Genomic DNA, 26,766 nt, shown 5'->3' with positions numbered 1-26,766 from the left:
CTGTATAGATAGTCATCTATAATTCTCCAGGGAAAGGAAATTCCACAAGCTTCCCCATCTGACTGCATAACAACTGGAAAGGTAACCAGATACAGGCTGCTAAATATTTTAAGGAATTATTTGGGGTTGACACAAAAAGCTGACTGGAGGTTAATCAATATAAATAAGTAAACTGGATAATTTACATATAAAAATTTAGGTAGTTCAAGCTTTGAGCAAGGAATGATCTAGTTTGAGTTATAGATTGATCTAGTTAATTGAGGTCCTCAGATGCCTCCCTGAGTCTTGCCTCCATTCACCTCTGGCTTTCCCTCTGCTTAACCCTGGAGTCACTCTCCCTGGGTTCATTTTATCACCTGCCATTCACCCAAACAAGTGCATTCTTGCTCTGCACCCTTTCTCCCCTGAGCCTCCTAAACATGACATAATGACATCTTCGTCCACCACCTTCACACTTCTTAAAGTTCTTCCCAGAGCTTATGTTGCTGCGACCTTCCAAATGTTCTAATTCACCTAATTCTTTGACCCACACCCGAGAATCTTGCTACTTCCTCACCTTACGCTAGTTTTAAAATAATAATATTTAACAGTTTGTTTCTCTTGTCTCTCTTCTGCTCTCACTCTCCATGGGAGACCTCATTCCCTTCTATAAATTCAACTCCTCCTTATTCAACCAGTATTTAGTGACCACTTGCCAAGTCCCCCATATGCCAGGCACTGTTTTAGGCACAGGGGCTATGGCTGTGAATGAAAAAAAAACAAAATTCTTGCTCTGGTGACATTTGTTTCTATGAAGAAAGTAGTCAAGTGAGCAGATTATAGTTTTTGTGAGATTTGTTGAGCAACATGGAGAAAAATGCAGCAGGAAAGATGGAGAGCTTATCTGGTGGTGGTTGGGGGGTTTGCACACAGTGAGGAAAAGGCTGTGAGGCAGGGGGAGCAGGAAAACCAGTGTAGCAGGAGGACTACAAGCCTGAGGCAGAACAGAATGAGACTAGGCCAGAGAGAACCAACCCTGTAGGGTTTAGTAGGCTTTGACTCTGAGTGTGGTGGGAGCCATTGGAGACTCTGACCAGAGAGGTGACATGATAACCTAGGTTCACATAAAAGAAAACAATCACACTGGGTGCTGTTTTGAGAGTAGACCCTGGGGTGGGTTGAGAGGCTGTTACAATCATCCAGGGCTGAGATGAGAGTGACTTAGACCTGAGGGCTAGACGTGGAAGTGGTGAGAAGTGGTTGTATCATGGGGATTGTCTGAAGGAAGAAGGCACAAAATTTCCTGGAGAATTGGCTGTGAGCGAAATGTTGACCCGAGGATTTTCAGACTGAGCACCTGGAAGAATGGTGTTGCCATTTGCGTTCCTCGGCAAGGATTTTGGGATGAGTCGTGGGTCAAGGCGTGGAGTTCATTTTCTGGATGTGCTAAATTGAGGAGCCTGTGAGACATCTATGTAGAGATGTTGAGTGGTCGTTGGGTGTGTTAGTTTGAGTGGAGAGCAGAGATGGGCCTTGGAGATAGAAATTTAGGAGTCATCAGCAATTAGCCTGTGATGTGTTTAAAACCTGAGGACAAGGTGAGACAACTGACACATGGTACATAGAATGATAGGAGAAGTGGTGGAGGTGCTCCAAGTGCCAGCAGTTGGGACAATGCGGAGGAATCAGGTAGAGGAGGCTGGGAGGGGAGGCTTGCTGGGGGGAAGGGGGGTTTCGAGGGGGGTTGGGAAGAGGAAAACCAGCTCTGGCAAGGGAGGGGAAGGAGTTTCAAGAAAGAAGGAGTAACCAAGTGTGTCAGATAGGGCTGGCCACTCAGGACAGGTGAGACTAGAGCATCGGACCTTGAATTCAGCGATGTGGTTGCCGTTGTGACCTTAACAGGCCCGGTTCTGATAGACTTGTCAGGCAAAGGTCCAGCTGGGGTGGGCTTAAGGAAAGGGAGGGAAAGAATTGAAGATAGAAGGTATGGCTGGCTCTTTCAGAGTCTTACTGTGCAGTAAAATATTTATATTCTAAATTTTTACCATGAGGGGGAAAATAGCTAGAACAGTGTTTTTGTTTTTTTTTCTTCTCAAAACACATACAACAAATCATTTTGTGGTTATTACAGAGGATGGCTAATTGTAGGGTTAGCCAAAAGCAGGTTTTGATGTCCTTTGCAAACATTAGCTAGCTGCTAAAAGTCTCTTTGACTTCCCTTTAAAAGAAATAAAAGGGATGTTAAATGGAAAGAAGGGATTACATGTAAAAAAGTTGTGTTCATTTATTTATTTTAGAGGGGAAGTAACAATCATGATGGTTGATTGATTTTTATAAAATTACCCAAGGTCACTTGTGGGCCAGCCTTGGCTTTCATGAACAATCATAACAAGCAATTGAAGGGTCACGGCCACAGGCTGCTTTCAGCCCTGCGCTTTATTTCAGCGTTCGGAAATGTGGTCAAGCTCTATAAAGTGGAAGAATAAAGTCCTCCCTCTGCGCTCCCCTACGAAGCCACTACACTCCACAGCAGCCCACTGGATATTTGTTTTAAGCTAATAAAGTGTGAGGATACAACACTCAGGGCCTCGGCGCAGGGCTAGCTTGAATATAAACCTTACATGCCTTCACACTAAGAAGCTTTCATTTTGGTTATCACTTTTAATTATTTCAATTAAAAAGAGCTGAATTCCTCATCAAACGCTCTTCGTAATTTACCTAGATTTCCTTATCCTTGCCACTGATAAGGAAGGAGGGAAGGCTTTTTAGCTGGGAATAATGGTTATCATGTATTAATTAATTAGTCCTGTTTTTAGTACTCTTGCCAACACAAATCATTCATTTTCTTTGGGCTGAGATTTCTCCCTTCATTAGCGTCATTATTAGTTCCCATCAGTAAATGACGTTTTAAAATTTCTACCAATTTGTTTTAGCGTGTGTAATAGTTTGCTTGATGTGACAAGGAACAAAGACCAGGTTTATAAATTCACCCACTGATCCTTGTAATCTGCCTCAAATCCTGTTTGGAATGAGGCGAGGTATATCTGCATTAACAAAGTGAAAATAAATCATATATAAACAAGCCACAGGCAAACTTAACTTAGGCTAACACGTGTTTTTTCTTAAATGTAACTATGATAATTCTAATTAATAAAAAGCAGTGTGGGAGGGTTTGCAGAAGTGGATAGAATATGAGCTCTTCTGGCAGGTGGTCCTGGGCTTGAATGCCTGCTCAGCTGATTCTGGGCTGAGACAAACCCCCTCTCCCAGCCCACTCTCTGGTCTGCAAAATATGGAGTATGATATCGACCTCATAGGCTTGTTTTGACGGTCATTTCCTACAACATGTCTAAAGATTTTGACATAGGGTGGGTGCTTAATAAGTATTAGCACCCTTGTTTTCCCTGTAGTATTATTTGGACTTCTGATTGTGTATGGGATACTTTTCCTAAGTGAAATTCAAAGTCCACTACAGCATGGGTGGTGTCAGGAGAACATGAGCTCCATGTCTCCATCAGTATTGGCACACCAAGTGCATTCTTGAAGATGTAGATGTCCAGTGTTCTAGAGTTGGAAGGAGTCTCAGTGAATGCATGGTTCTGTTCTGGAAGATGTAGATGTCCAATGTTCTAGAGCTGGAAGGAGTCTCAGTGAATGCATGGTTCTGTTCTGGAAGATGTAGATGTCCAATGTTCTAGAGCTGGAAGGAGTCTCAGTGAATGCATGGTTCTGTTCTGGAAGATGTAGATGTCCAATGTTCTAGAGCTGGAAGGAGTCTCAGTGAATGCATGGTTCTGTTCTGGAAGATGTAGATGTCCAATGTTCTAGAGCTGGAAGGAGTCTCAGTGAATGCATGGTTCTGTTCTGGAAGATGTAGATGTCCAATGTTCTAGAACTGGAAGGAGTCTCACTGAATGCATGGTTCTGTTCTGCAAGCACATGATGAGAAAACAGACCATCCCCCAGCACGCAGTAGGACAGATTTGGAAACTGGGTAATCGGAGGCCCAGCCATTTTATGGGACTTATTGAGGGTCCTTTAGAGGCCGGTAGACACTCTGCCCCTGTTTTCACCACTTGCTCATCAAGGTCAGTTCAGATTTCCTGACTGTAAGAGAGGAGACATGCCATGCAAATCCACGGCAGTGGATTCTTCCAGTTGAAGAGCATTGGTTGGGACATTAATGACACGTGGCTGGGAATGAAGTTTTAGGAAACAGGTCACATTTCTTCCCTCTCGTTTGCAGCAGGATTAAGGATTATCATTGCATTTCTAGTGATTATTCTTGTCATTGTAATGACAGTGGAAGGGAAAATTAAAGTCAAAATCACCAGCAAGTCCTTTGGAAGTCTAGAAACCATGTGCTGCTGCTCCAGCATCAAGCCGATAGATCAAAGGAGAGTTTTTTGCTTCTCAGATAGTTTACCTGAGCGCGTGACGCTGTGCCATGTTTCAGAAGGAAAGGTGGGCCGGCCAATGGTCAGTCGTTGGAAGGAGATGGGCCGGTGGTGCTTGAGGGTTGGAGGGACTGTCTAAATGAGTAGTAATGGCAACAGTGGGGGCCGTGCAGATGATGAATGTGACGGTAGCCACTGCCACCACTGCATTAAGTGTCTCATAGGTGTCAGACCCGAGACCAGGGATCTATAAGCATCACTTCAAGAAATCTCATCATAATTCTTGGAGGGAAGAACTCTTACCATGCACATTTTACCGAGGGAGAAACTGGATACCCACGTGGGGTACGTTGTTCTAAATAGTGGCTGCAAGGAGAGAACTCTTTCAGGGGTCGAATCCACGTCAACATCCTGGGACTGTTGCTGATGGGAAGGCATGAGTCTTACAAGATGATGTTGCGGGGGGATTGGAGGTGGGTGGTGAATCATGAAGGGCCTTTTGGAGCCCAGTATCAGGACTTCGACTTTTATTCTGACCGGGATGGGACGTTGTTGCAGGGTGTGGAAAAGAGGACCTCTGGCTTTTTCAGTGTGAAGTCACAACTCTAACCACTTTGTTACAGGTTAGAAGAGTCACAGCCAGTACTGTTGCAAACCACATACAGAAGGGAGGTAGATTTAGTAACTCATTCAGGTTAGAGTTGTCATTTGCATGGGCTGCTTTAATTATTCTGGGGTTACAGGGAAAATTCTACATGAAATACAAATATTCTAAATCCTTTTAAAGTAAAGTATTATAAAGGTGACGGTATGTTTTAATGTCTTAAGTATTTATCCTCACAATATAATTTTATTATAAAATACTATTCCTATGTTATAGAAAATTTGGGTATTAGAGGAAACATATCTGTATCAGTTAAGGTTATCTGATTGCAAATAAAGAAACCAACTTTCTTTTACAAAAGGCAATTTATTAAGAATATGTTGGGTCACTTACAGAATTGACGGGGAAGTCTGGAAAATCAGGTGTGGAAGTGATAGCGATCAGGGGATCAGGGCATTTTGAAGGGGCTTCGCAAGTTGGGGTGGGGGGCCTCAGAAACAGGAACTCTTCTCAGGCTCATTTAGATGCCACCACTGGAATTACTAAACTCTAAACATTTCCAGTCTTCTATTCCCTCTTGTTCCAAATTTTCATTTGAAGCCCGGGTACATGACTTAGGCTATGGTAGGATGGGATACTGTGATTGACAGTCCCACTCAACCATATTCAGTGACGCAGAGCTGATTTCTTAAGGAAACTTGGGTCTCTTATCAAAAGTAAAGTAAAAAGGATGTTGGCCAGCTTAAGTGCTGCAAATGCCATGCTGGTAGTCCTAATTACATTCCTTTTACCATAATTCTTGTACTTTTGGTATATTTCCTTCTGTTCCTATTTCTCATTCACTTGTTTCTTAGCATTTCTAAACTTAATTATATGCTGCTTTTGTCTGGTGCTCGATGGCCGAAATGGTGACCTTCTCCTCTGTTATTTACCCAGTCCTAAATTGCTGGGCATTTAGGATATTGCCATGAAGAATAACATAAATAAAGACGCAGTGAATAGTGATAGTGAATAGTGATAATCTGGCTTAGTATAGTGCTTCTACCTTTGGGGGTCCGTCCAATCCAGATTCTACTGTGCTTCTAGAAGAGAGGGCAAGATAAAAGAAGTCTAAATTGTAGCAAAAGTATATAAATGCAGAGGATTTCATCAGACATTAGAACTGTCAAAAGGAGGTGAACCTTATCCTCCCTGTGACTGACAATCTTCTCTTTGGTTCTTAGGAGGCAAGCTGATTTTCGTCGAACCAGGACCCATTGAGCTTAGGGTACACTCCATCCTCATTTCTGATGGTGGAGAGCTCCGGATTGGATCTGAGGACAAGCCCTTCCAAGGCAAAGCCAGGATCAAACTCTACGGGAGTTCCCACTCTACCCCCTTCTTTCCATATGGTGTCAAGTTCCTGGCTGTGAGGAATGGAACTCTTTCCCTGCATGGTGAGTGAGACAGTTGACCAGAAGAGGTGAGGTATCTAGACAATGTGCTGGTGATGGGGCAAATGGTAACACTCTGGCTGTTAGTTGTTGAAGCAACGAAGTTAATTACAGCATGGGCACTATTTCCTTAAATAAGAAATATTAGTTATGGTCCCTGTGGCAGGTTCCCGATTATGTGCTCCTCTTCCTGTAAGAGGATTATATGCCTCCACCGAATGCCAGCTGACTTTCAGTGCCTCCCACTGGGTGGACATACTTCCCTGTCCCACTGGGACGTGGGGGTCAGCCACGGACTTGCTTTGGTCAAGGGACGTGAGTGGAAATGATAGACTGCGTGGCCAAGTAGAAGTTTTAAGAGCTGTTACCCTGCCTTGGCCATTTGTCCTTTTCCTTCTGCTGGAGAATAGCCTGTCCAAAGTAGGGGTGGTTCCTTCAGCTTGGGAACCTGAATGAGGACAGAGGGGGCGGAGCTGCAGCCCACCTACTGCTGTCCTGAATGTGAATGGGGAATGATCTTTGTCTACCTAAACCACTGAGATTGGTGTTTATAACTGCAGCATAGTGTAGTGCAAACTGACTGATGGACCATTTACATTGATGGCATCGCAAGTCAAATAGAGACAGCTTTATTTTGTTTTGGTCATGGCTGTCTTTCCCTCCTGGGAGCAGGGTTCGTTTAGAGTTCTACTTAGAATCGTGTCACAGAGGGGTTGGGTGCTTATGGATTTCTGGGGGGAAAGAAACAGGAATTAGGCTACATGTGTTTCTGTTGCAGTTTCATTTGTCTTCTGATCCTTTAGTCCTCTTTTGCAAAATGGACATTTTTATTTTCCTTGGAATTCAGGAAATTAAGTGTGCCAGGAGAATCCTTGGTATCAGCTGGAGAATGTATAAGTGATGAGCTTTAAGTATCTTTCAGTGGATACTTACATACTTTTGGTTACAATAGCATGAGTCAAAGGGAAATCAAAATGGAGGCTCCAGATGGTGGCCCAATCTCCAGAAAACTTGATGTCATTGACATTGGCATTTCTATATTGGCATGACAACCTAAACCCCACTGCATGTCATAGATTAATTAATCTAGACGTGGGCAGGTAGCTATGCTGAAGAGTCTACCATTTTGCTCTGTCAAGGCTCTGTCTATGATACAGTAGCCATCCCTTATCTGTGGGATAATGTGTTCTAAAACCCCCAGTGGATCCCTGAAACCACGGAGGGTACCAAATACACACACACAAGTTAAGAAAATCCTTAGTGCCATTGCTTATAATCAATCATTACAGGGCAACCAAAGCCAAGTAGAGACTTCTAATATGTTTTGAGAATTCGGAAAGTTACAAAACAACGTTGCGGCTTTGGTCTTGTGATGTTCCTGGATATTGAGAGTGCAGACACCTCCTCTCCCTCCCTCCCTTCCTCCTCTCCTTCTCTTTCTCCTGCTTCCTCCATTCCCAGGATTAGGTTGTCCACAGCAACTGTTTTACCCTTTTGCCAGTAACGGGAGTAACTAGGATCTCTGGAGAAACACAGAGCTTGCACAGCGAACACTTGCAAAAGCAGGCTCTTTTCCTCTCTGAAATGATGACACCACCTCTCATTCATTTGAAGAAAACACTGTGTGGGAAAGAGCACAGTCACCGAGTGAGGGTTCCCTTCCCTCAGTGTCTATCAGAAAATCACCCCCCCTCCGGGCCTGAGGCTCATCAGTCCCCTCCCCCCCTCCCTCCCTGTCTCCTGCACACCTGAGGTCTCAGATTCCCCTCTGGCAACGCTGTATAGCATGGCTAAAATCATTACGTAATTTCGCTGGCCTTTTCTCAGGGCCAGACGTGTGTCTGGTGACACTGGGGCTTTAGGGAAAAACTAATTTTCTTTTGTTGTCAAGTATGCAAAACAGTGAGCAACTTGATTCACTGCTTCGCCCCCTAAGTCCCTAATGACCCAGTGTTCACTCAGCTTCCTGGCGTGATGTAGGGATATTCACCACCTAGTGCACAGAAGACTCTTCTCCAGATTTTTTTTTAAATCCAGGTTTCTAGGCCTTACCCCCACAGTCTGACTCGGTGGGCCCGAGTGGGCCTAGAAATGTGCATTTCAGTGGGTGATCTGATTCATGTGGCTCGCTGACTAATCTTGGAGAAATGATGTTTTTAGTGGTTAATAGTTTTGGAATCAGAACTCTGTCCACTTCTGGCACTAATCACCTATGACCTTGGGCAAATGAAGTTCCATAAAACCAGGAAAACATGGTCCCCACCTTGTAGATTTACTGCTGTGAACTACTCCAAAGTATTTGGCACACACTGACACTCAAGCAGGGTTAGAGGTTACTTACAGCTATTTTTATTATATTTTCCACCCCCCCCCCCACAAAGCAGTGAGGACCCAGTGCCAATTATCTAGTGTTTTCTTTTAGCAGGGAGAGCGAGAGGGGCTTCAATCTCAAAATTTGGCATGAGGCCATCCCTGCCTAGAGATTTTTCTCCTTATTAATTTCCTCGTCTGCCTCTTCTAATCAGAGCAAGAGAGAGGTTTTAGCAACATTCCCAGCATCTTCTATTCTGTTCCCACCACCCATTGAACACCTTTTGATTATAATCTCTGGTGGTGCAGCTGCTTCCCAGCAGTGGAAAACCGCCATTCCTGGGTGTGGTTACAAGACAGTCTTCTGGAAACCATTTGCATGGGCCCCAGAATAGCCGGAAGCAGAGCACTGCCCAGCAACGAGGCCTTTTGGAGGCATTTTATCTCTCACGTCCAACAGTGAGAGGACTGACTGATGGGTACTAATTTAACTCTAGCTCGGGTCATGGAGAATCACACAAATGGTCTGCATGTCAGGACTATGGCTTTCCCACCCCCATCTCCTTCTTCATTGCCACCCCCTGGAACCCTTCTGCTCCAGCTGATTTCTCTCTTGGATTCATATCGCTAAGCAAACAGGCTTTCCTGTTCCACTGTCATGGGGAACGATGGAGTTGAAAGCACATTTCACGTTTTTCTTTTAATGTAGGGAAACTATCACACACTTGTACACACACACGCAACACCATCTTTTTCTTTCTCGGGGTTTGGGAGTGGATTGGGGCAGGGCTGTTCAGTTCGGAATCTCTGATGGGGTTCAATTGCCTAGGAGATCCTGTCAGCTGCTCTCCGGGATTTTAAATGCGACTCGAGGGTCTCAGGACGCCTCCAGAGGGGCAGTCTGGGGTCTGGCTGGTTGTAGTCGATAAGGAAATCTCACTTGTGCCTTTTTCTTTCCCCACTCTGTCTGCCAATCCAGGTTCACTACCCCAAACCAAGTGCCAATCACTTGTCACTTTTCAAGGGGGTTGCTGTCAGCCTGGGCAACTTGAATTTTTGACAATGTAATTACGGGCCTTGCTTCCACAGTGGGAGTCTGAACAGGACGGTGGGGCTTTTATTGATTGTTCAGAAGGGAAATTTATCAATGTCTCTCACTTCATTTCCAGTTCCTCCCTGAGAAATTTGGCTGACAGTTTCTTAGGAGAAACAGCAGTCTTATGGCCTTGAATGGACTTCTGTCTTTGTCCTTTTCAAGAAATTACAAGATACTGGCATTAAATATACATGGAAGTTTCTGAGCAAAGCTGGTATGTGGGAGCGTGGTTGAGGAAAACACTAGGGTGATTGTTAGGAACTTAAGGATTTGGTAGGAACAAATAAGGAAGAAAACTAGTCTAAACAGGCAAGTTTAGATACGGTTTGTTTTCCTTCTAAAAGCACCGAGTATCTTTATTTAAATTCCATGCTTTTTAGAAGTATGGTGTCACGGGCACTATTTTAGTTGCTAAAGGGCATCGGGCTGTCTTGAAGCATGGTACCGGGTGCACGGAGTAGACACGCATACAGGAGTGTGTTCCTGGCTTTCACCTTCTCCACAAAATCCAGATGTTTCCTGGAGGAGCTTCAGGGGTTCCTCAGACCACGAAGGGTTTGGGGGCCAAGCCATAAAGGTTCAAATTGCTCAAGTAATCCATTGCTTGTCTCTCTATTCGCGTTCAAAGTAATATTTCATTGGAAGAAAGAGTTCCGTTGCTAAAATAGTAGTTAAAAGCAGCTCTTGTACCTCATCCTTTTAGCTGTGGTGTGTCGATCCTTTTGAGAAGTTCGGCACTCCTCTCTGTCTGATCCCTTCTTTCCCCAGCACGGGTAGAGCTCGGGGACTTTTCCTACCGTCTGCTCTTTGATGTAGGGTGAGACTTTCCAGAGCCTATTTCATCTTAGAACGGTTCCTCCAACAATAGGTTTTCAGATCTCTGCTCTTCTGTCACCTGACCAGCCACTTCCGGTTCGGCCTCCTCTACATCCAGCACATCTCCTCTTGCCCCTCCTGTTACCTATTTCTTCGAGACCATGAGTCTTCACTTTTTTGTCTCTCATTCCTATAAACCATTGTAGTGGCATGGCATTTTTGTGTGTAGCTTTGCTCCTCTTAAATTGCTTGATTTTCAGGGACAGAAACCCAGGGCAAACAAACTTAGAACAAAGGATTTATGAGTTCTCAGTCAAGCACGAGGTGGACGGGAAGACCACGGGGCCTTGGGGATGACTGCCTCCCGGGCCCCCATCCTGTCAGGACTCACTCACAATCACTCACGTCTGCGTCTCTGTCCATGGCTTCAATTGTATGGCTTCAATTACTCCTGCTCCTTACTGGTTGCATCTCTGTGGCCACTGCATTTTCTTGTTTCATGTGGACTCCGGTTTTCCACCACCAAAGAAAAGAGCTCTGGAAGCAGATGGTTGCACCTCTGTCATATCCTCAAAAGGCCAATAGTAGCCTAATGATACTTCACAAGGTCTACGCCATTCACCTCACTTCATCTCATCACGTAGCATGTTACCATCTCACATCATCACAAGAAGGAGAAAAGGGTGAGTACAGTACAGTAAGATATTTTGAGAGAGAGAGGGACCACAGTCACATAACTTTCATTGCAGTGTATTATTATGATTGTTCTATTTTATTATTAGTTATTATTGTTAATCTCTTATCGTGCCTAATTTATCAATTCAACTTTATCATAGGTATATAGATGCATAGGAAAAAACATAGGATACGTAGCGTTTAGAACTATCCGTGGTTTCAGGCATCCACTGGTGGTTACATTCTGCAGACAAGGGGGGACTACTGTAAATGCTACGGTTTTTCTTCCTCCTTTTCAAGGATCTTGGATTTTCTCAATGTTGAAGAGTTTCTTTGTCTTCCCCTAGCACTTTTTACCGCAAACTATTACCTGAGATCTCGTGGGAATCTGGAGCTGGTGTGGTGTGTAAATCGGCCATAGGTCTTTGCAAATGGAAGAGGTAATTTTTTAGGGATGTTTGAGAGACTTGAACCTTCTAGGCAGAAATCTGACTCGGAACAGACTTTATTTACCTCAAATCACCATCTTAATCCATATTCCGATGGACCTTTTTTTCCCTTTCCTTTAACAACACCAACTTGGGCACCATAGCTTTCTAGTTGATTTAAGATATTTTAAAAGGTCAGTTCCAACTCATCCACTTTAAAACTTCAGTCTCCTTTTCATGTAATGCGCCTTTCTCCTTCTTGAGGCTCTGGCCTGAGGCATTTGGAGTGGCAGCGGTTTGTCCTGCTCCTTTGCTTTTCTGTCCATCTTTTTTACTTGTATTTTCTTGGTGCTAGGACAGGTGGAAGAGGTGAGGCAAGAAGGCTCACTGCAGGTTTTACTGAACTGTGTGCTTGTATCCTCTGTTAGGTGTCGCTGCCTCTCTGGATAATACTGGTCGACTGTTGGTTTTCTCTCCAAAGATTTTTTACAAGATCATTGGAACCTTGTAGGAGACCTTCCCACTGTTTTCCAGCATGGAGACCCCCCCGCCACGCCCCGGGCCTGCAGCGCCCTTAGATATCACCTTAGGGCCCATTTTGGGTGTGGTACCAGAATACCGGCTCACGGCAAACTACCTTCCCCAGAGTCCTCTTGATCAGAAGAAAGTTACCAATCTTTGCACATCAAAGATGTTCCACGCACCACTCCTTTCCCTGCTCAGCTCTCTTTCTCTAATTATCCTTTCTCCTATTCAGATAGGCACGGGCAGCCCGGCAAACGTGCTGCGTGTGCACACATCCAACCTGGGGAAAAGAAGCCAGTCTCCTATTCTTGCTGGCAACCCTGTGCCTGGTACTTTTGAAGCCCTTTTTCTGTAAGTGGAGAAAAGTACCTTCAGACTTCCCTCTATGGGAAGGAGAGGAAAAGGCCACGGCCTGTTTACCCAGGCTGATGACTCACTCCCATTTCTGAGAATTCCTTTGAATGTCCTCTTTTTGTTGCTCATAGCGCCTGAGGTAGGGTCTGTCCAGGGATGGCTCAGATGACAGAGTTAGATTAGTTCCTTTTTGTAAGCCCCAAGGAAATGTCTGCTCCCTAACTGTTCATGGCTCACTTACAGTGTCAGGTCTTTATCATCTCTTAGCTTCCTGCTTGGGCCCTCTTGGTTGGTTTGGGGGAGTCCTGAAGTCTGAAGTCCTGCTTCAGAATTTGCTACATTTGCACCCATATGAAAGAGTGCCGCAAGGGATATTGGGTTGAAAGGGAAAGCAACCTTTGATACTTGTGTTTTTGTTTATGTGTGTATGTGTATGTTGCGGTGATTCGTTATGATATAGGGATGGGAAGGAAGTAAGATCAAATTGAGGGGAGACATGAAGGAAGATGGACAGGGAAAATTTAACACCTATTCTTTGCCTTCTATAATCCTAAATTCAAACAAGCTTCAGTACAGCACTGGGGTTCTGGTCAGCTGGTATGTGTGGCAGATCGTCATTATGCGGTCAAGTTAGCTTGGAACCCGCAGCGTGGTCGGATGGCCAGTGATGGATGACTGGTTCTCCCTTTAGAGCGCATGAGAGTCGGTCTTCAACTGCATACATGTCTCAAAATATAACCGATACCGCCAAAGGAAGGCCGGCTGAGAATTTTCTCTATTCTGTGTCATGCTTCAGAAAAGTCCAAAATACAACTATCCTATGTACAATGGCACAAATATTTCGGGTAAAATCTAATTGATTTTTTTAACTGAGATAACTTAGAATCTGTAATTCCTTGATTTGGACAACAGCGACCTTGGAACAGTCTATACGAAAGAGTTTCTTAAATTAAAGAGTATAAACCACACTTTAAAGAACTTGTTTAAACACGTTAAAGTGAACCTGCTGTTTTTAAGGTCTTTAGGATTTTAGGTGTTTACATGTAAATGCATGTTGCTAATTAGAAATGAGTTCTAGCTATTCAATAATCCAAGTACAGCAGGAACCCCACTTAGAAACACATTGTAAGATACTTTAAGTTTCTATATATACCTGTGAGTGTTGGCATTAGTCAGATCTTTTTTGGTTGCAAGTGACAGAAAACCCAGTTCAGAAAAAAATAAGGGTATTTATTGCCTCATATAACTGGGAAAAAAAACCCAAAAAACAAAACTTGAGGCACAGCTGAGTCCAGGTGCTCCAATGTAGTCATTAGGACTTTGTTTCACTGCAACACTAGGCTCTGCTTTCCTCTGAGTTGGCTTCATTTTCTTCTTTCCTTCCTTCCTTCCTTCCTCCTTCCCTCCCTCCGTCTCCCTCTCCATTTCTTCCTTCCTTCCTTTTCTCTTTTTCTTTCTTTCTTTCTTTCTTTCTTTCTTTCTTTCTTTCTTTCTTTCTTTCTTTCTTTTTCTTTCTTTCTCTCTCTCTCTCTCTTTCTTTCTTTCTTTCTTTCTCTTTCTTTCCTTCCTTCCTTCCTTCCTTCCTTCCTTCCTCCTTCCCTCCCTCCCTTTTTCTTTTTCTTTTTCTTTTTTCTTTTTCCCATTTTTCTTTCTTTCTTTCTTTCTTTCTTTCTTTCTTTCTTTCTTTCTTTCTTTCTTTCTTTCGAGAGACAAAGAGCATGTGCTCGTGAGCAGGGGAGGGGGCAGAAGAAGAGGGCGAGAGAGAATCTTAAGCAGGCTCCACACCCAGTGCCGGGCTCTATCTCAAGCCCCTGAGATTGTGACCTGAGCTGAAACGGAGGGTTGGGCACTTCAGTGACTGAGCCACCCAGGGGCTCTAAGTTGGTGTCATTTTCAATCAAGCTCTCCTCTCCTGGAGATAGAAACAGGTCTGTGCAGCAACAGATGAAAGAGGGACTGTTTTCCAATGGCTAATTGACCCCTGAGCAAATTTCAGCATTTCCCTCCATCAACATTCACATCTCTCCTTCTGTTTTTCACCCTTAGCTTTTAACAGTAAGGTATTATATACTGTTTGTTTATCATCTTTTTGTACTTGTTCTAGAGTCTTCCTTAGTAGAATGTATACATCATGATGGCAGGGAGTTTTCTGGTTTTGTTTTGTTTTTTGTTTTTACTCATTTATAATATCTCTATTGCCTGCAACAGTGCCTGGACTCATAGAAGGCTTTAAGAAATATATGTTGTGTGAATGACTGAATGAAAAGCTTGAACAAAAACCTCAGGGTTAACTTTGGCCCTGTTTGGGCTAGAAGCCTATCACTAAAACTGCTACTATGACCAGGGAAGTGGTATTCTTTTGGCCAACAGGGAGCAAGTATGTGGACGACACCCCAGAACAACATTGTCCGAGGTGGAGAGAGGATAGTTTATTAACTTTAGAGATGTGTTATCTAACCAGAATAAGAGAATGGACAGGTAAAAACAATGGCTTGTCTACCTTTTAAACATTTGACAATCTAACATTTTTACTACTTTTACTAATTTGAAATTGCAAATTATGAAGATTTTACCGGATGGTAAACTATTTCCAATTTGTTTAGCTTGGCTAGGAAAAAAACCCCAACAAACCAGTCACTTCACTAAGCAAAATCAAAGCCACAGTTGATAGAAACACAATTAATAGAAAATTTAGAATTAAGGAGTATATAATAGCATTGTGATAGTTTCTAGATTTGATTATGCCTAGAAATCGTTAGTAAAAGAATGAGGTTGATTTTAAGATAGTTTTCAGTTAGGGGATCTAGGACCACACATATCTTGATTTAGATTGGCCACTTTTTTGTGTAAATACGTACACAAAAGGCAATGACCAGCAAAGGCATCAATCCTTGGTATAGTTGGCCCTTGAGCAATATGGGGGTTAGTGGCACTGATCCCTTGCACAGTTGAAAATCTGTGTATAACTTTTGACTCCCCCCAAAACTTAGCTAGTAATAGCCTACTGTTGACTGGAAGGAAGCCTTACCAATAACATAAACCGTCAATTAACACACAGTTTGTACATTATATATATTATACACTCTGTTCTTATAGTCAGATAGAGAAAAGAAAATGTTATTCAGAAAATCATAAAAGAGAAAATACACTTCCAGTCCTGCAGTGTAAAAATTCTGCATATAAGCCAATCCGTGCAGTTCAAACCCATGTTGTTCAAGGCTCCACTGTATTAGGACTTGGTTCAAGCCAAAAAGAGAACCTCTAGTGATCAATGAGGTATCATGTGACTAATTCTTCTTGACTAAGCTACAAGGGGATGGGCAACAAGCTTGCTTTCCTTCTTTACTCCTAAGGCCATATAAGATAGTGTAGCCAGTGAGTGGAAGAAGAGAAGAGAGCAGACTTACCTCCGTGCTCAGGAGAGAGCATGCCTGGCCTATCTGCTTTAGGCTTTTCTAGAGTAGGGGAAGATTGGAAGGAGCTGCCTCCTGAACCCTTTACCCTATCCCTGTGAGGGAGAAGAGGGTAAAAGCAGAGGCTCCCCTTTGTTTGGCCTGGTGAATTTTCCATTTCCCAGGACTAGGCCATGTATAACCTAGAAATGATTGATTGATAGCAACCTCTTTGGGGGTCTGAAGGGGCAGGCAGGGAAGAGCTCTGGGTGTCTCTTAGCTACTAAGAAAATTATTATTTCTTAGCAAAAGCAGAGGCATTGACGTGTTAGTACTATAGTAGAATATTTAGCCCGCACAAAGATAAGTTGGAAAGGTATTTTTCAATTTAGAACAATAGATTTTTTTAAAACTGCGAGCTACTTCCTTCTAAAATCCCAACTGTTGAAAAAATGAGGCACTGAAAATAATACCTAAGGACTTACATTTCCTATGTAAACCCCTATAGTTCCAAATTTTTTTCATAGATACATATATCATATTGGTTCTATTTATTTGGAGAATGCTGACTAATGCTGTGGCTTATTCTTGAATAACGTTATAAAAAAATTCAAAGAAAAACTTTGGAACTGTAAGGATTTAGATAGGAAATTTAAGGCCTTAGGTACTATTTTCTCTACTTCATCCTATCAATAGATAGATAGATAGATAGATAGATAGATAGATAGCTAAACAGATATATAGATAGATCATATTGGTTCTATTTATCCTGAGAACCCTAATGTTGCGGATTATAGTAAGATTTATTATAAGGAATTGGCTCACGTGATTACAGAGGCTGAGAAGTCCCAAGATCTGAAGTCAGCCACGCTGGAGACCCAGGAGAACTAATGTATATATATATATAGGTTCTAGTTTGAGTCCAAAGGCTTGAGAACTAGAAGAACAAATGCTGTAAGTTGCAGTCCAAAAGCCAGCAGGTTTGAAACCCAAGAAGACCAGAGTTTCAGTACAAATCTGAAGGCTGGAAAGACCAATGTCTCAGCTCAGCAGTTGGGCAGGGGTTCCCTCTCACTTAGCCTTTTTGAACTATTCATTCTATTTGGGTCTTTGATGGATTGGATGAGGCCCGCCCTCATTAGGGAGGGCAGTCAGCTTTACTTAGTCCGTGGATTCAGATGTTAATATCATCTAGAAACGTCTTCACAGACACACCAGAATAATGTCTGGCCATTGTCTTTGGCCTTAGCCCAGTCAGGTTGACATATACAGTTAACCATCAAGGTCACTAAAGTGGATCCCATTTTCTATAACTGACTCCGTGTCATATCTTGACACATAATCCAGGAAGTTAGCAAGCCTCTTGTCTTGACACATAGCTTCCCAAGGGGAAATAGCTAGCTCTATGATCCATTTCTTCCTTTCAAGATTTCTATAGTTTACTTTCTCCTGCTAGCACATGAGGATCTTCGCTGACCTTCTGCATTTTCTCCAGATGAGCTTGTCCTGACTCAGTTACAGAACACTCACTCACTCATCTTCCTCTTGATGAATGTCAGGAGTTTGGGCTCTGAAAGGATACTGCTTGGGCTCAGATACTGTCTCTGTCACTGATCTGGTGGAACGTGACAAAGTCAATTCCTCAGTGTTGCAGTTTCTATATCTATAAACTAGAGATGGTTCTAAAACATTTTGACCTAGAAGCAGCTTCTTGGCTCCTTCTTGAACTTCTGTCGGGTTCAGCCCACTTTCCTCCACCCCAGCCTCCACTCTAGCCTCCACCATGTCCATCTGGGTGACCTTGAAGTCCTACAAGATGTCCTCCTTGGGCCTGGGGCCTTCAGTAGCCGCTCCTACCTGAGCACACGTCAGCTCCTCCGTCTTCTCCTGGGTGGGCAGCAGCAGTGGCTTCCAGGGTGGCCTGGCCACCTGCATGAGTGTGGTCAGGGGCTAGAGCAGGGCCAGGGATGTGAGGGGAATCATGGCTGTGTCATTGAACCAGAGCCTGCTGAGCCCCCTTAAGCTGAAGATGGACCCCAACATCAAGGCTGTGCACACCCAGGAGAAGTTGCAGATCAAGACCCTCAACAACAAGTTTGCCTCCTTCATTGACAAGTCGCAGCACCTGGAGCAGCAGAACAAAATTCTGGAGTCCAAGTGGAGCCTCTGCAGCAGCAGGAAACTGCTCAGAACAACATGGACCACATGTTCAAGAGTTACCTCAACAGCCCTCAGGGGCAGCCAGACACACGGTAGCCCAGGAGAAGCTGAAGCTGGAGGTGGAACTTGGCAACATACAGGGGCTGGTGGGGGACATCGAGAATAAACAGGAGGAGGAGATCAAAGAGCATGTAGACACGGATAATGAATTTGTCCTCATCAGGAAGGATACGGATGAAGTTTACATGAACATGGTGGAGCTGGAGTCACGCCTAGAAGGGCTGACCGATGAGATCAGTTTCTTAAGGCATCTTATGAAGAGATCCGTGAGCTGCAGTCCCAGGTCTTGGACACATCCGTGGTGTTGTCCACGGACAACAGCAGCTCTATGGACCTGAACAGAATCATTGCTGAGGTCAAGGCCGACGACGAGGAAATTGCCAACTACAGCCGGGCTGAGGCCAAGACCATGTACCAGATCAAGTACAAGGAGCTGCAGACGTTGGCTGGGAAGCACGGGATTGACCGTTGGCTCAGGAAGATGGGGATTTCTGAGGTGAACCAGAGCATCAGCCAACATCAGGCTGAGACTGGGGGCTCCTAAGACCAGAGGGCTTCCCTGGCGGCCACCATAGCTGAGGCTGAGCAGCACGGGGAACTGGTTGTTAAGGACACCAACACAAGGGAGCTGAGCTGGAGGCAGCGCCACAGGGAGCCAAGCAGGAACATCAAGCTGGCCCTGGACATTGAGATCACAAGCTGCTGGAGGCCGAGAGCTGGCTGGAGTCTGGAAGGTAGAACATGAGTATCCGTGCTAAGACCACCAGCGGCTACTCAGGTGGCCTGAGCTCGGTCTATGGGAGGCTCACAAGCCTGGCCTCAACCCTGGCTTGAGCTCCTTCTAGTCCAGCTTCGACTCTGGCAGGGACTCCGGTGCCTCCAGCCAGGGCAGCTCCTTCAAGACTGTGGTTGTGAAGAAAATCAAGACCTGTGATGGGAGGCTGGTGTCTGAGTCACCTGCTGTCCTATCCAAGTGAACAACCACTGTGGTCCCTCCCAGCCTCCCTGCTCTTGTGACTGCCATAGAGCCTTTGGGGGAGGAGCTGTGCAGGGGAGCACTGGGAACAGAGAACCCACCTAAGGCTCAGCCCCAGTTCTCATCCTACCGTTGGGGGAAGTCTGTTGTCCTGGGGACCCCCTCTTTCCCATGCCCCCAACTAAAAACCAATTCAAGTGTCTTTTCCAAAATAAAGCCCCAGGTGGCTCTGCTAATTCCCTGCCCCCCAAATAAAATTAAAACAAAAACATTTCTCCTGGTGCTGCTATGTGGTTTAAATGAACTAAAACATGTAAAGCGCTTAGCACAAGGACAAACATCAAGCAGCCACTCAGGAGATGTTAGTTATTGTCATTGTTACATATACCTGCAGTTCGATTTGATGAAGCTGCTTCATTATTATTCTAAGAAGGCTGGGGTGGTATTCATTGTTTCCTGTAATCCATCAGCTAGAGACTGTTCTTGATTTCTCCTTTTCTATCATTCCCCATATTGTGTCCATCACCAAGTCCTGATTTTAATTCTTGGAGAACTCATGAACTCATTTACTTCTTTTCACCCCCAGTACTATCACCTTCCTCTACCAACTTGTGTCTGGACTACTGTTTAAGCTTTCTGGTTTATCTGCTAGTTGCCATTTTTGTCCCTCTCCAGTTCATTGTTTACCTTGGAGTCAAGGTGATCTTTTAAAAACACACCTCTGTTCATATCATACTGCTGCTCAAAGCTCTCCAGTGCTTTCCCATCTAAAGTCCCAAGATTTCTAACATGGTTACAATGTTCTGCCTGATGCAACCCCTGCCTACTCCTTCTGCCTTGTTTTCCAGGCCCCTCCTACTCTGCCCTGCCTCACTGCAGTGTTCCAGTCTTGGTAACCTTCTTTTAGCTTGTCAAATGGTTAATAATAGTCTTGACTTGACATTTTTTTTACATTTTTTAGTATCAAAAGAAATTCCACATTGCTAAGTAAATGGAATGTTACATGGGCTGGAGCTTGTGATTTTTCCTTCAAAGAGAATTCTTCCATATATATCATCAAAGCAGTATTATTAATAGTATTGCTTTCAGCCTGGTCATGGAGGAAGAGTATCATTGAATTGGGCATTATATTCAGAATTTTTAAAATTGGATTTTACCTAGATCCTGGCACTTTATAATTTTCAAAACTGCTTCCCATTCTTCCCTCTCATTTAACGCTCACAACAACTCTGTGAAGTAGCAAAGACTGGAATTATTACTTTCATCTTACAGATAATGGAACTGTGCCCAGACAGGGAGGTAACACTCATTCCATCCTTTTCATATGCTTGAGACACACATGGCTCACTTTTGTTTTGTGTACACACAGCTGGTGTTCACCTGTGGCAGACAGACAAACTGAAGATACTCCTTTCAGATTTCAAGAACAATCTTCTTAATTTTTCAAGTTATTTTGGGGTTCCAAGTGGGGCTTGTACCCCTTTTGGCTCCCTTTGTAATATTCTTCATAGGGGCATAAAGAACCTGTTTCTTTCCCAGTTCTTTCCCTTCAGTATTTTTCTGTCATTTTCTGACCTGTATAATACCAAGTCTACAAGTATTTTTTTATGGTTTCTGCCTTTGTTTTCACACTTAAAAAACTCTTTTCTTTTTTTTAAAGAGGGAGAGAGAGAATCTTAAGCAGCCTCCACACCCAGTGTGAGCTGGACAGCAGGCTCGATCTCACAACCCTGAGATCACGACCTGAGCCAAAATCAAGAGTCCATCATGTAACCGACTGAGCCACCCAGGCACCCCAGAAAACCCTTTCCTTTCTTTCTTTTTTTTTTTTTTTAAGATTTTATTTATTTATTTGACAGAGATAGAGACAGCCAGCGAGAGAGGGAACACAGCAGGGGGAGTGGGAGAGGAAGAAGCAGGCTCATAGCAGAGGAGCCTGATGTGGGGCTCGATCCCATAACGCCGGGATCACGCCCTGAGCCGAAGGCAGACACTTAACCACTGTGCCACCCAGGCGCCCCCAGAAAACCCTTTCCTATACAGACAATATAAAAATTTACCTCTTTCTTTCCTGGTGCTTTTATTTATTTATTTTTCCACATTAGTGTCTTTAATCCAGGGTTGGCAGACTATGGCCCATGGGCTAAATCCAGCCCATTGCCTGTTTTCGTAAACAAAATTTTATCACGCACAGTCATGCCCATCCATGTGTTTAGGTATTATCTATGGCTGCGTCATGCTGCAGTGGCGACGTGGACCGCCTGGCCTGCAAACCCAAAACTCTTTACAATCTGATTCTTTACAGAACGACTTTGGCAACTCCTGCTTTAATCTATCTAGAATATATTTCCATATAGCGTTTAAGTCAGTTACCTAATTTTTTTTTCAAATGTCTAATCAGTGTTCTCGATACTATTTATTCAACAATGCAATTGTGATAGGTTGAGAAATGGCCCCAAATATGTTCATGTCCCAATTCCTGGAACCCATGAAGGTTGCCTTATTTGACAAAAGGAACTTTGCAGATGTGATTAAGTTAAAGGTCTTGGGGAGATTATCACGGATTTCCTGGATGGTCTTAATGTAAGTACACTGGTCTTTATCAGAGGGATACAGGAGGAGTCACGTAAAAAAGAAGAGGATGGGATTGAAGAAAGCAGAGATAGTAGGGTTGCAGCCTGAAGGCAGAAGAGCCCACAAGCCAAGAAACACGAGGTGGCCATTAGCAGCCGAGGAAGGCAGGGAAACAGATTTTCCTTCCTCGGAGTCTCCAAAAGGAAACAATCCTGCCTACACCTTGATTTTAGCTCAGTGAGACCAATTTTGGAATTCCAACCTGCAGAACGATTAAGTGATACATCTGTGCTGTTTAAAGACAATAGTGTGGTGGTTCGTTACGGCAGGAGTAGGAAACGAATAGAGCAGCGTTTCCTTAGAATTTTAAATGTTACCTTCCTCACACACTAAATTCTTACCTAATGTAGATACAGATTAATGTCTTTTATAAACAACTTTTTAGAACAAATTTAAAATCTAGCAAAGAATGTGAATAGGCATATCCGTATCATTAATGCGAATGTCCAGTTAATGTGAGTGCATGTGGAGAGGGCTCAGGTTTATCGTATGTTGACAGTAAAAGAGAGATTCTTTTTTGTTTTTATGGGTTTTTTCCTACCTTCTCTTCCTTGGTAATCAAAGAAATGCAAATTAAAACAAAAGTGGTTTTTTTTCCCCTTAACAATCAAATTGACCAAGACCAAAAACAAAGTAGTAGAAAGTCTGAGGAACTGGCGCTCACGCGTGCTGCTAGTGGATTCAGAAGTTCTGAATCTTCCTGAAAGGCAATTTGATAATTATATCAATAGGCTTAAAACTAGGTATATGCCTTGATATAGCAACGCCACTTTTAGGAGTTTGTTCTAAGGAGGTGACCATGAGCATGCATAAAAATTAGGCTCAAGAATGTCCACGTCTGCATTGTTCATGAGGGCAAAATATTGGGAAAAAAACGATTTTAAAGAAATAAGGGATTAGTATATAAAATACACATCTTTTAAATGGGGTACTGTGATACCATTATGATGTTAAATAATAAATTATGCAGCTACTATTAAGTGTAATATTAAGTAAAGGGAATATATTAATGTTATATTAGTTAAATATATTAATATATCAGTATTTACTATATTAAGTAAAGAGAATTTACAAAAATGCTATGTCAAGAATTAGAGCATGATTCTATAGTATGTAGAGTATTAATTATTTAAATGTGAAATTTTGTCAACTTGTGAACATAGGATAGAAAGGATGGGATAAAAAAGAGATTTATTAATCTGTTGTAGTAATATTGTGGATGCTTTTATTATCTTCTTTTAGCTGTATATTTTTATATTAAACAGTATTTATCAATTGCTTTTCTAAAAGAAATTATGCTATTAAAAATTAGCCCCTTTTTTCCTCCTTGCTGCCTCCACTCCAAGCCATAAACTGTAGCAATGATTATAAAAAATAGTATCTATCTGGTCTGAAATATACCTGAAGTTTTAAAAATTTTTTGGACAATGAAGAGGAGTGGGGATTAAAGACACACTGCTGAAGCCTTTTGCTCTGACCAGCAGGCTTTTGCCCCTCTGAGTAAAGGACTGGCCAGTACAGTTCTATAGGGCCTAAGAATGCCATCTGTTTAATTGGCCTAAAATCCTTGAAGGAGTTAGAACAGTGTTACAGATGTTTCCATGTATTTTACAATTCACTGTTTCCTGGGTATGTTGAGCTTTATCCTTGTCGTCTTCTCAGTCCCTTATATTTAATCACAGTAGCAATAGTAAAGCTCAGATTGGGTAGAAACTGCGGTTAGCCTTTCTTTTATGCCTTTGGAAAAGGCCTTCAATCAAAGCATGGCTCACAGCACCATCCAAGTAACCTTGGTTAGCCTTGGTCTAAAGCCCTGTGCCAACAAAATGGTAGACTTCTTCTCAGCATTGGGAACAGACTATGCCCAATTACCTTTCATCACAGTGTAGAAATGTTTACCACTCAGCTGTGGATACAGCCAGCTGATCTGCACATTTAGAGGATTGCTCCGTTGAGCCTTCTTCTTCCTGCGGGCACATGTTCCCCGCTCCGTCAGTATCACCAGAGATTAACCAGTCATGATGCAGAGGGCTCACAGTCCAGACACAGAGCTGAGCTCAGGCAGGATTCCAGAGCCGGGTTTTGTCTTCAACCAACGGAGATATCACAGCAAGTGGTTCTCAGGGGCAGAGGGAAATGGTACATGAAAAATGTCCATTCCATCTCTTTGGTCTGCCAGATAATCTTCTATTAATGCTAATGTCAGAGTCCCCTCTTCTGAAGCACAGTAAATTGGATTGCCTCCAATTCACGAATGCTTTGAGTTCAAAGGGTTCCCTTGTAAGATGGTAGTCTGGAACTTAGAATGCATTTTTTCCTCAAAGAAACGCTGATAACCTTGTGGTTAAGGACACAGGTAAGCCTGCGACATAAACTTCTTACTTTCCCTTCCCTTCACTCAACAGCCAGGGTGACCTGTAAAAACAGAGATTTGATCATGGAATTATTTTAAGTTAGATTTAAGTCCTTGAAAACACGCCAACAAGGTCCTGCGCCATCTCGCCCAGTCACACCGTGCCATCTCATTTGTCTTCTTCCTAACTTCCTAACTCCATTTAGTTCCTGGAACACATGGAGCTCCCTCTTGCCCCTGGCTGGCTCTTGCTCATCTTAGGACTTGACTTGGCTTCTTTCTCTTTCTCCCAAATATGCAGTGAATACATTTTTCTTGCTAAGGATTGTCTCCCCTCCATTTGATTTGTGTACTCATGGTCTTAAAATATCACTAGTCTCACAAAAGTGTGATTTCTTTGTTACCATCTCATGTGTTCCTTTGGTGGTTACTTTTGGGATAAACTCTTAGTTCCTTGGGAGGGCCTGTGAGTCCCTCTCTGAGTGGGTCTTGCTCGCCTTTCTGGGTGCACTCTCACTCTCATCAGCAACCCCCCTTCCGCGTATGTGCATTCTGCCCATGCCGCATATAACAGCTATTCGAATGTGTCATGTTCTCCCCCACCATTGTATGCATCACTGCCTTTGCCTGGAGGGCTCTGCCTGTTTTGTCACCTGGCCCACTAGGACTTATTCTTAAAGACCCAGCTCAGTCATCACCTCTTCTGAGAAGCAATCCCAGAAAAACCCCTCCTTTGGTGTGAGTGAGGTGCTCCATGTCTGTTCACCAGGAGACCCTGGTTCAGACAAAACATAGTACATCTGTAATTTTTGTCCATTTCCTGGACTGGTCATGGACCCTGGCAGACAGGGACTCTGTTCCCTTCACGTCTGTCTTTCTAGTGCATGAAAAATGTTTATCTACACACACACACACACACACACACACACACACACACACGGCAGCGTTCATCGTTTTGCTATGCATAATGTGAAGCTGCATACAGAAATAGGGGCAAATCATTTGCACGTATTTCAGAAAGATATTTCTAGTTCTTTTGTGAGTTCCGTTATCTTTCTATTCTGATGTGAACATTTTGATGAGATGATTCTTCCGTTCCTTTCTCCCCTCCCCTCACTCTCTCTCCTTCTCCTTCCTCTCCTCATCCTTCACTACCTCCTTGCCCCCAGTGATTTGGAAAGGTTTTGGCAGTTATTCACTTGGAATTAAGATTGAAATCCTACAAAATAAACAGAGGGAAATTAGTGATTTTAAAGTGTGTTAACCCACAAAGATTATTTTCTTTCTCTCCATGCCCATTTGGTAAGATGGTTCTCTGGGACTGTGTAATTATGGATGAATGGCACTGAAATGCTTGGACAATAATTTGTAGGAAATACAATTATGAGTCGAAGTCATTAGTGGGAGTAAATGAATAGTTTGTTGGTTAACAGGTCAATGTTGAAAGCCTAAAGTGGTTAAACATTGTATTAAATTACACATTAAGAACTTAACCCTTTTCATTTGAGCATATTCATAAATTATTGAGCTTTTCAAACTGTATTTTTATGTTTTTTGATTTGTGGTAGAGAAAGGAAGGGAGCTGCCCAACTTGAGTTTTCTAAGAGTTCTTGAAGTGAAATGACTCACGTTTACAATGTAGGCAATGCTTTCTTTATCACAGAAGCTGGCTGGTTTGCCTTGTGAGGCACTTAAATAACATTTATGAAGTAAGAAAAATCATTTTTTGAGTACCAAAGCTATCCGGGTACAGTTAATTTAGTTATTTCCAGAGGCCGGCAATTCGATTATGTGTCCAGTTCTTTGGTTTTGGACTCAGAAGCCCCAGTTTCAGAACTCAGTGCTGACCTCTCATGACTGTCAAGTCTTGTCCCTGAAGCATTTCAGTTTCCTAATCTGTTCAATCTGTCTAAAGAAAAACAACAGAAAACAAAACAGTTTTTACTTCAAGTGAGACTACTTAGCCTAGGTTGGGTTTATTCTAATTTCTTAATAAATGTTTGCATTGTTTGTTCAGCTTTTAAGCATGTTGGATATTATATACTCATTTAAACACATATCTTTTTTTTAAAGATTTTATTTATTTATTTGTCAGAGAAAGAGATAGAGCACAAGCAGGGGGAGCGGCAGGCAGAGAGAGAGGAAGAAGCAAGCTCCCCACTGAGCAGGGAACCGGACTCAGGACTCCATCCCAGGACCCTGGGATCATGACCTGAGCCAGAGGCAGATGCTTAACCGACTGAGCCCCCTAGGCGTCCCTAGGCATATATTTGATGGAAGTTTGCAAGTGAATATCCAGAAGGCAGTATTCAAAATAGTTAACTTAAATCCTTATTAGTTGAATGCTAATTGTGGCCCAGGACTGGGTTAGGAATTGTGACATATATAAAGAAATACATAAAGCAGTGACCCTGAATTCAGGTAGTAAATGGTGAGGTGGGAGATAAGACATAGGCACTGCAATAATTACGGAATAATTTAATACTGAAATGTATGGTACTGACTATAGGTTACATAGCTTGTCTCCCCAGCGCCCCGCCCACCTCTGACGGAGCTTCTCAGCCTGCGTATTTC

General features: G+C 43.1%; 1 protein-coding gene and 1 pseudogene across 8 annotated transcripts in view; both read left to right on the top strand.

The window, feature by feature from the left end:
- Window positions 1–26,766, top strand: part of PKHD1 (PKHD1 ciliary IPT domain containing fibrocystin/polyductin) — a 445,064-nt gene that overhangs the window by 148,144 nt on the left and 270,154 nt on the right. For all 8 annotated transcript variants that reach the window (XR_008956175.1, XM_048219586.2, XM_048219585.2 and 5 more), the window contains one exon: window positions 6,204–6,416. Coding sequence is in view for 7 of the 8 variants with exons in the window: in XM_048219586.2 (XP_048075543.1) it covers window positions 6,204–6,416 (213 nt within the window). In the remaining variant the exon portion in view is untranslated. The remainder of the gene's footprint in view (window positions 1–6,203; window positions 6,417–26,766) is intronic.
- Window positions 16,705–19,560, top strand: LOC113261201 (keratin, type II cytoskeletal 8-like; annotated as a pseudogene).

The sequence above is a fragment of the Ursus arctos genome, unplaced genomic scaffold (genome assembly GCF_023065955.2).
Source record: "Ursus arctos isolate Adak ecotype North America unplaced genomic scaffold, UrsArc2.0 scaffold_29, whole genome shotgun sequence".
NCBI lineage: Eukaryota > Metazoa > Chordata > Mammalia > Carnivora > Ursidae > Ursus > Ursus arctos.
This window is presented reverse-complemented; position numbering and strand designations above follow the sequence as displayed.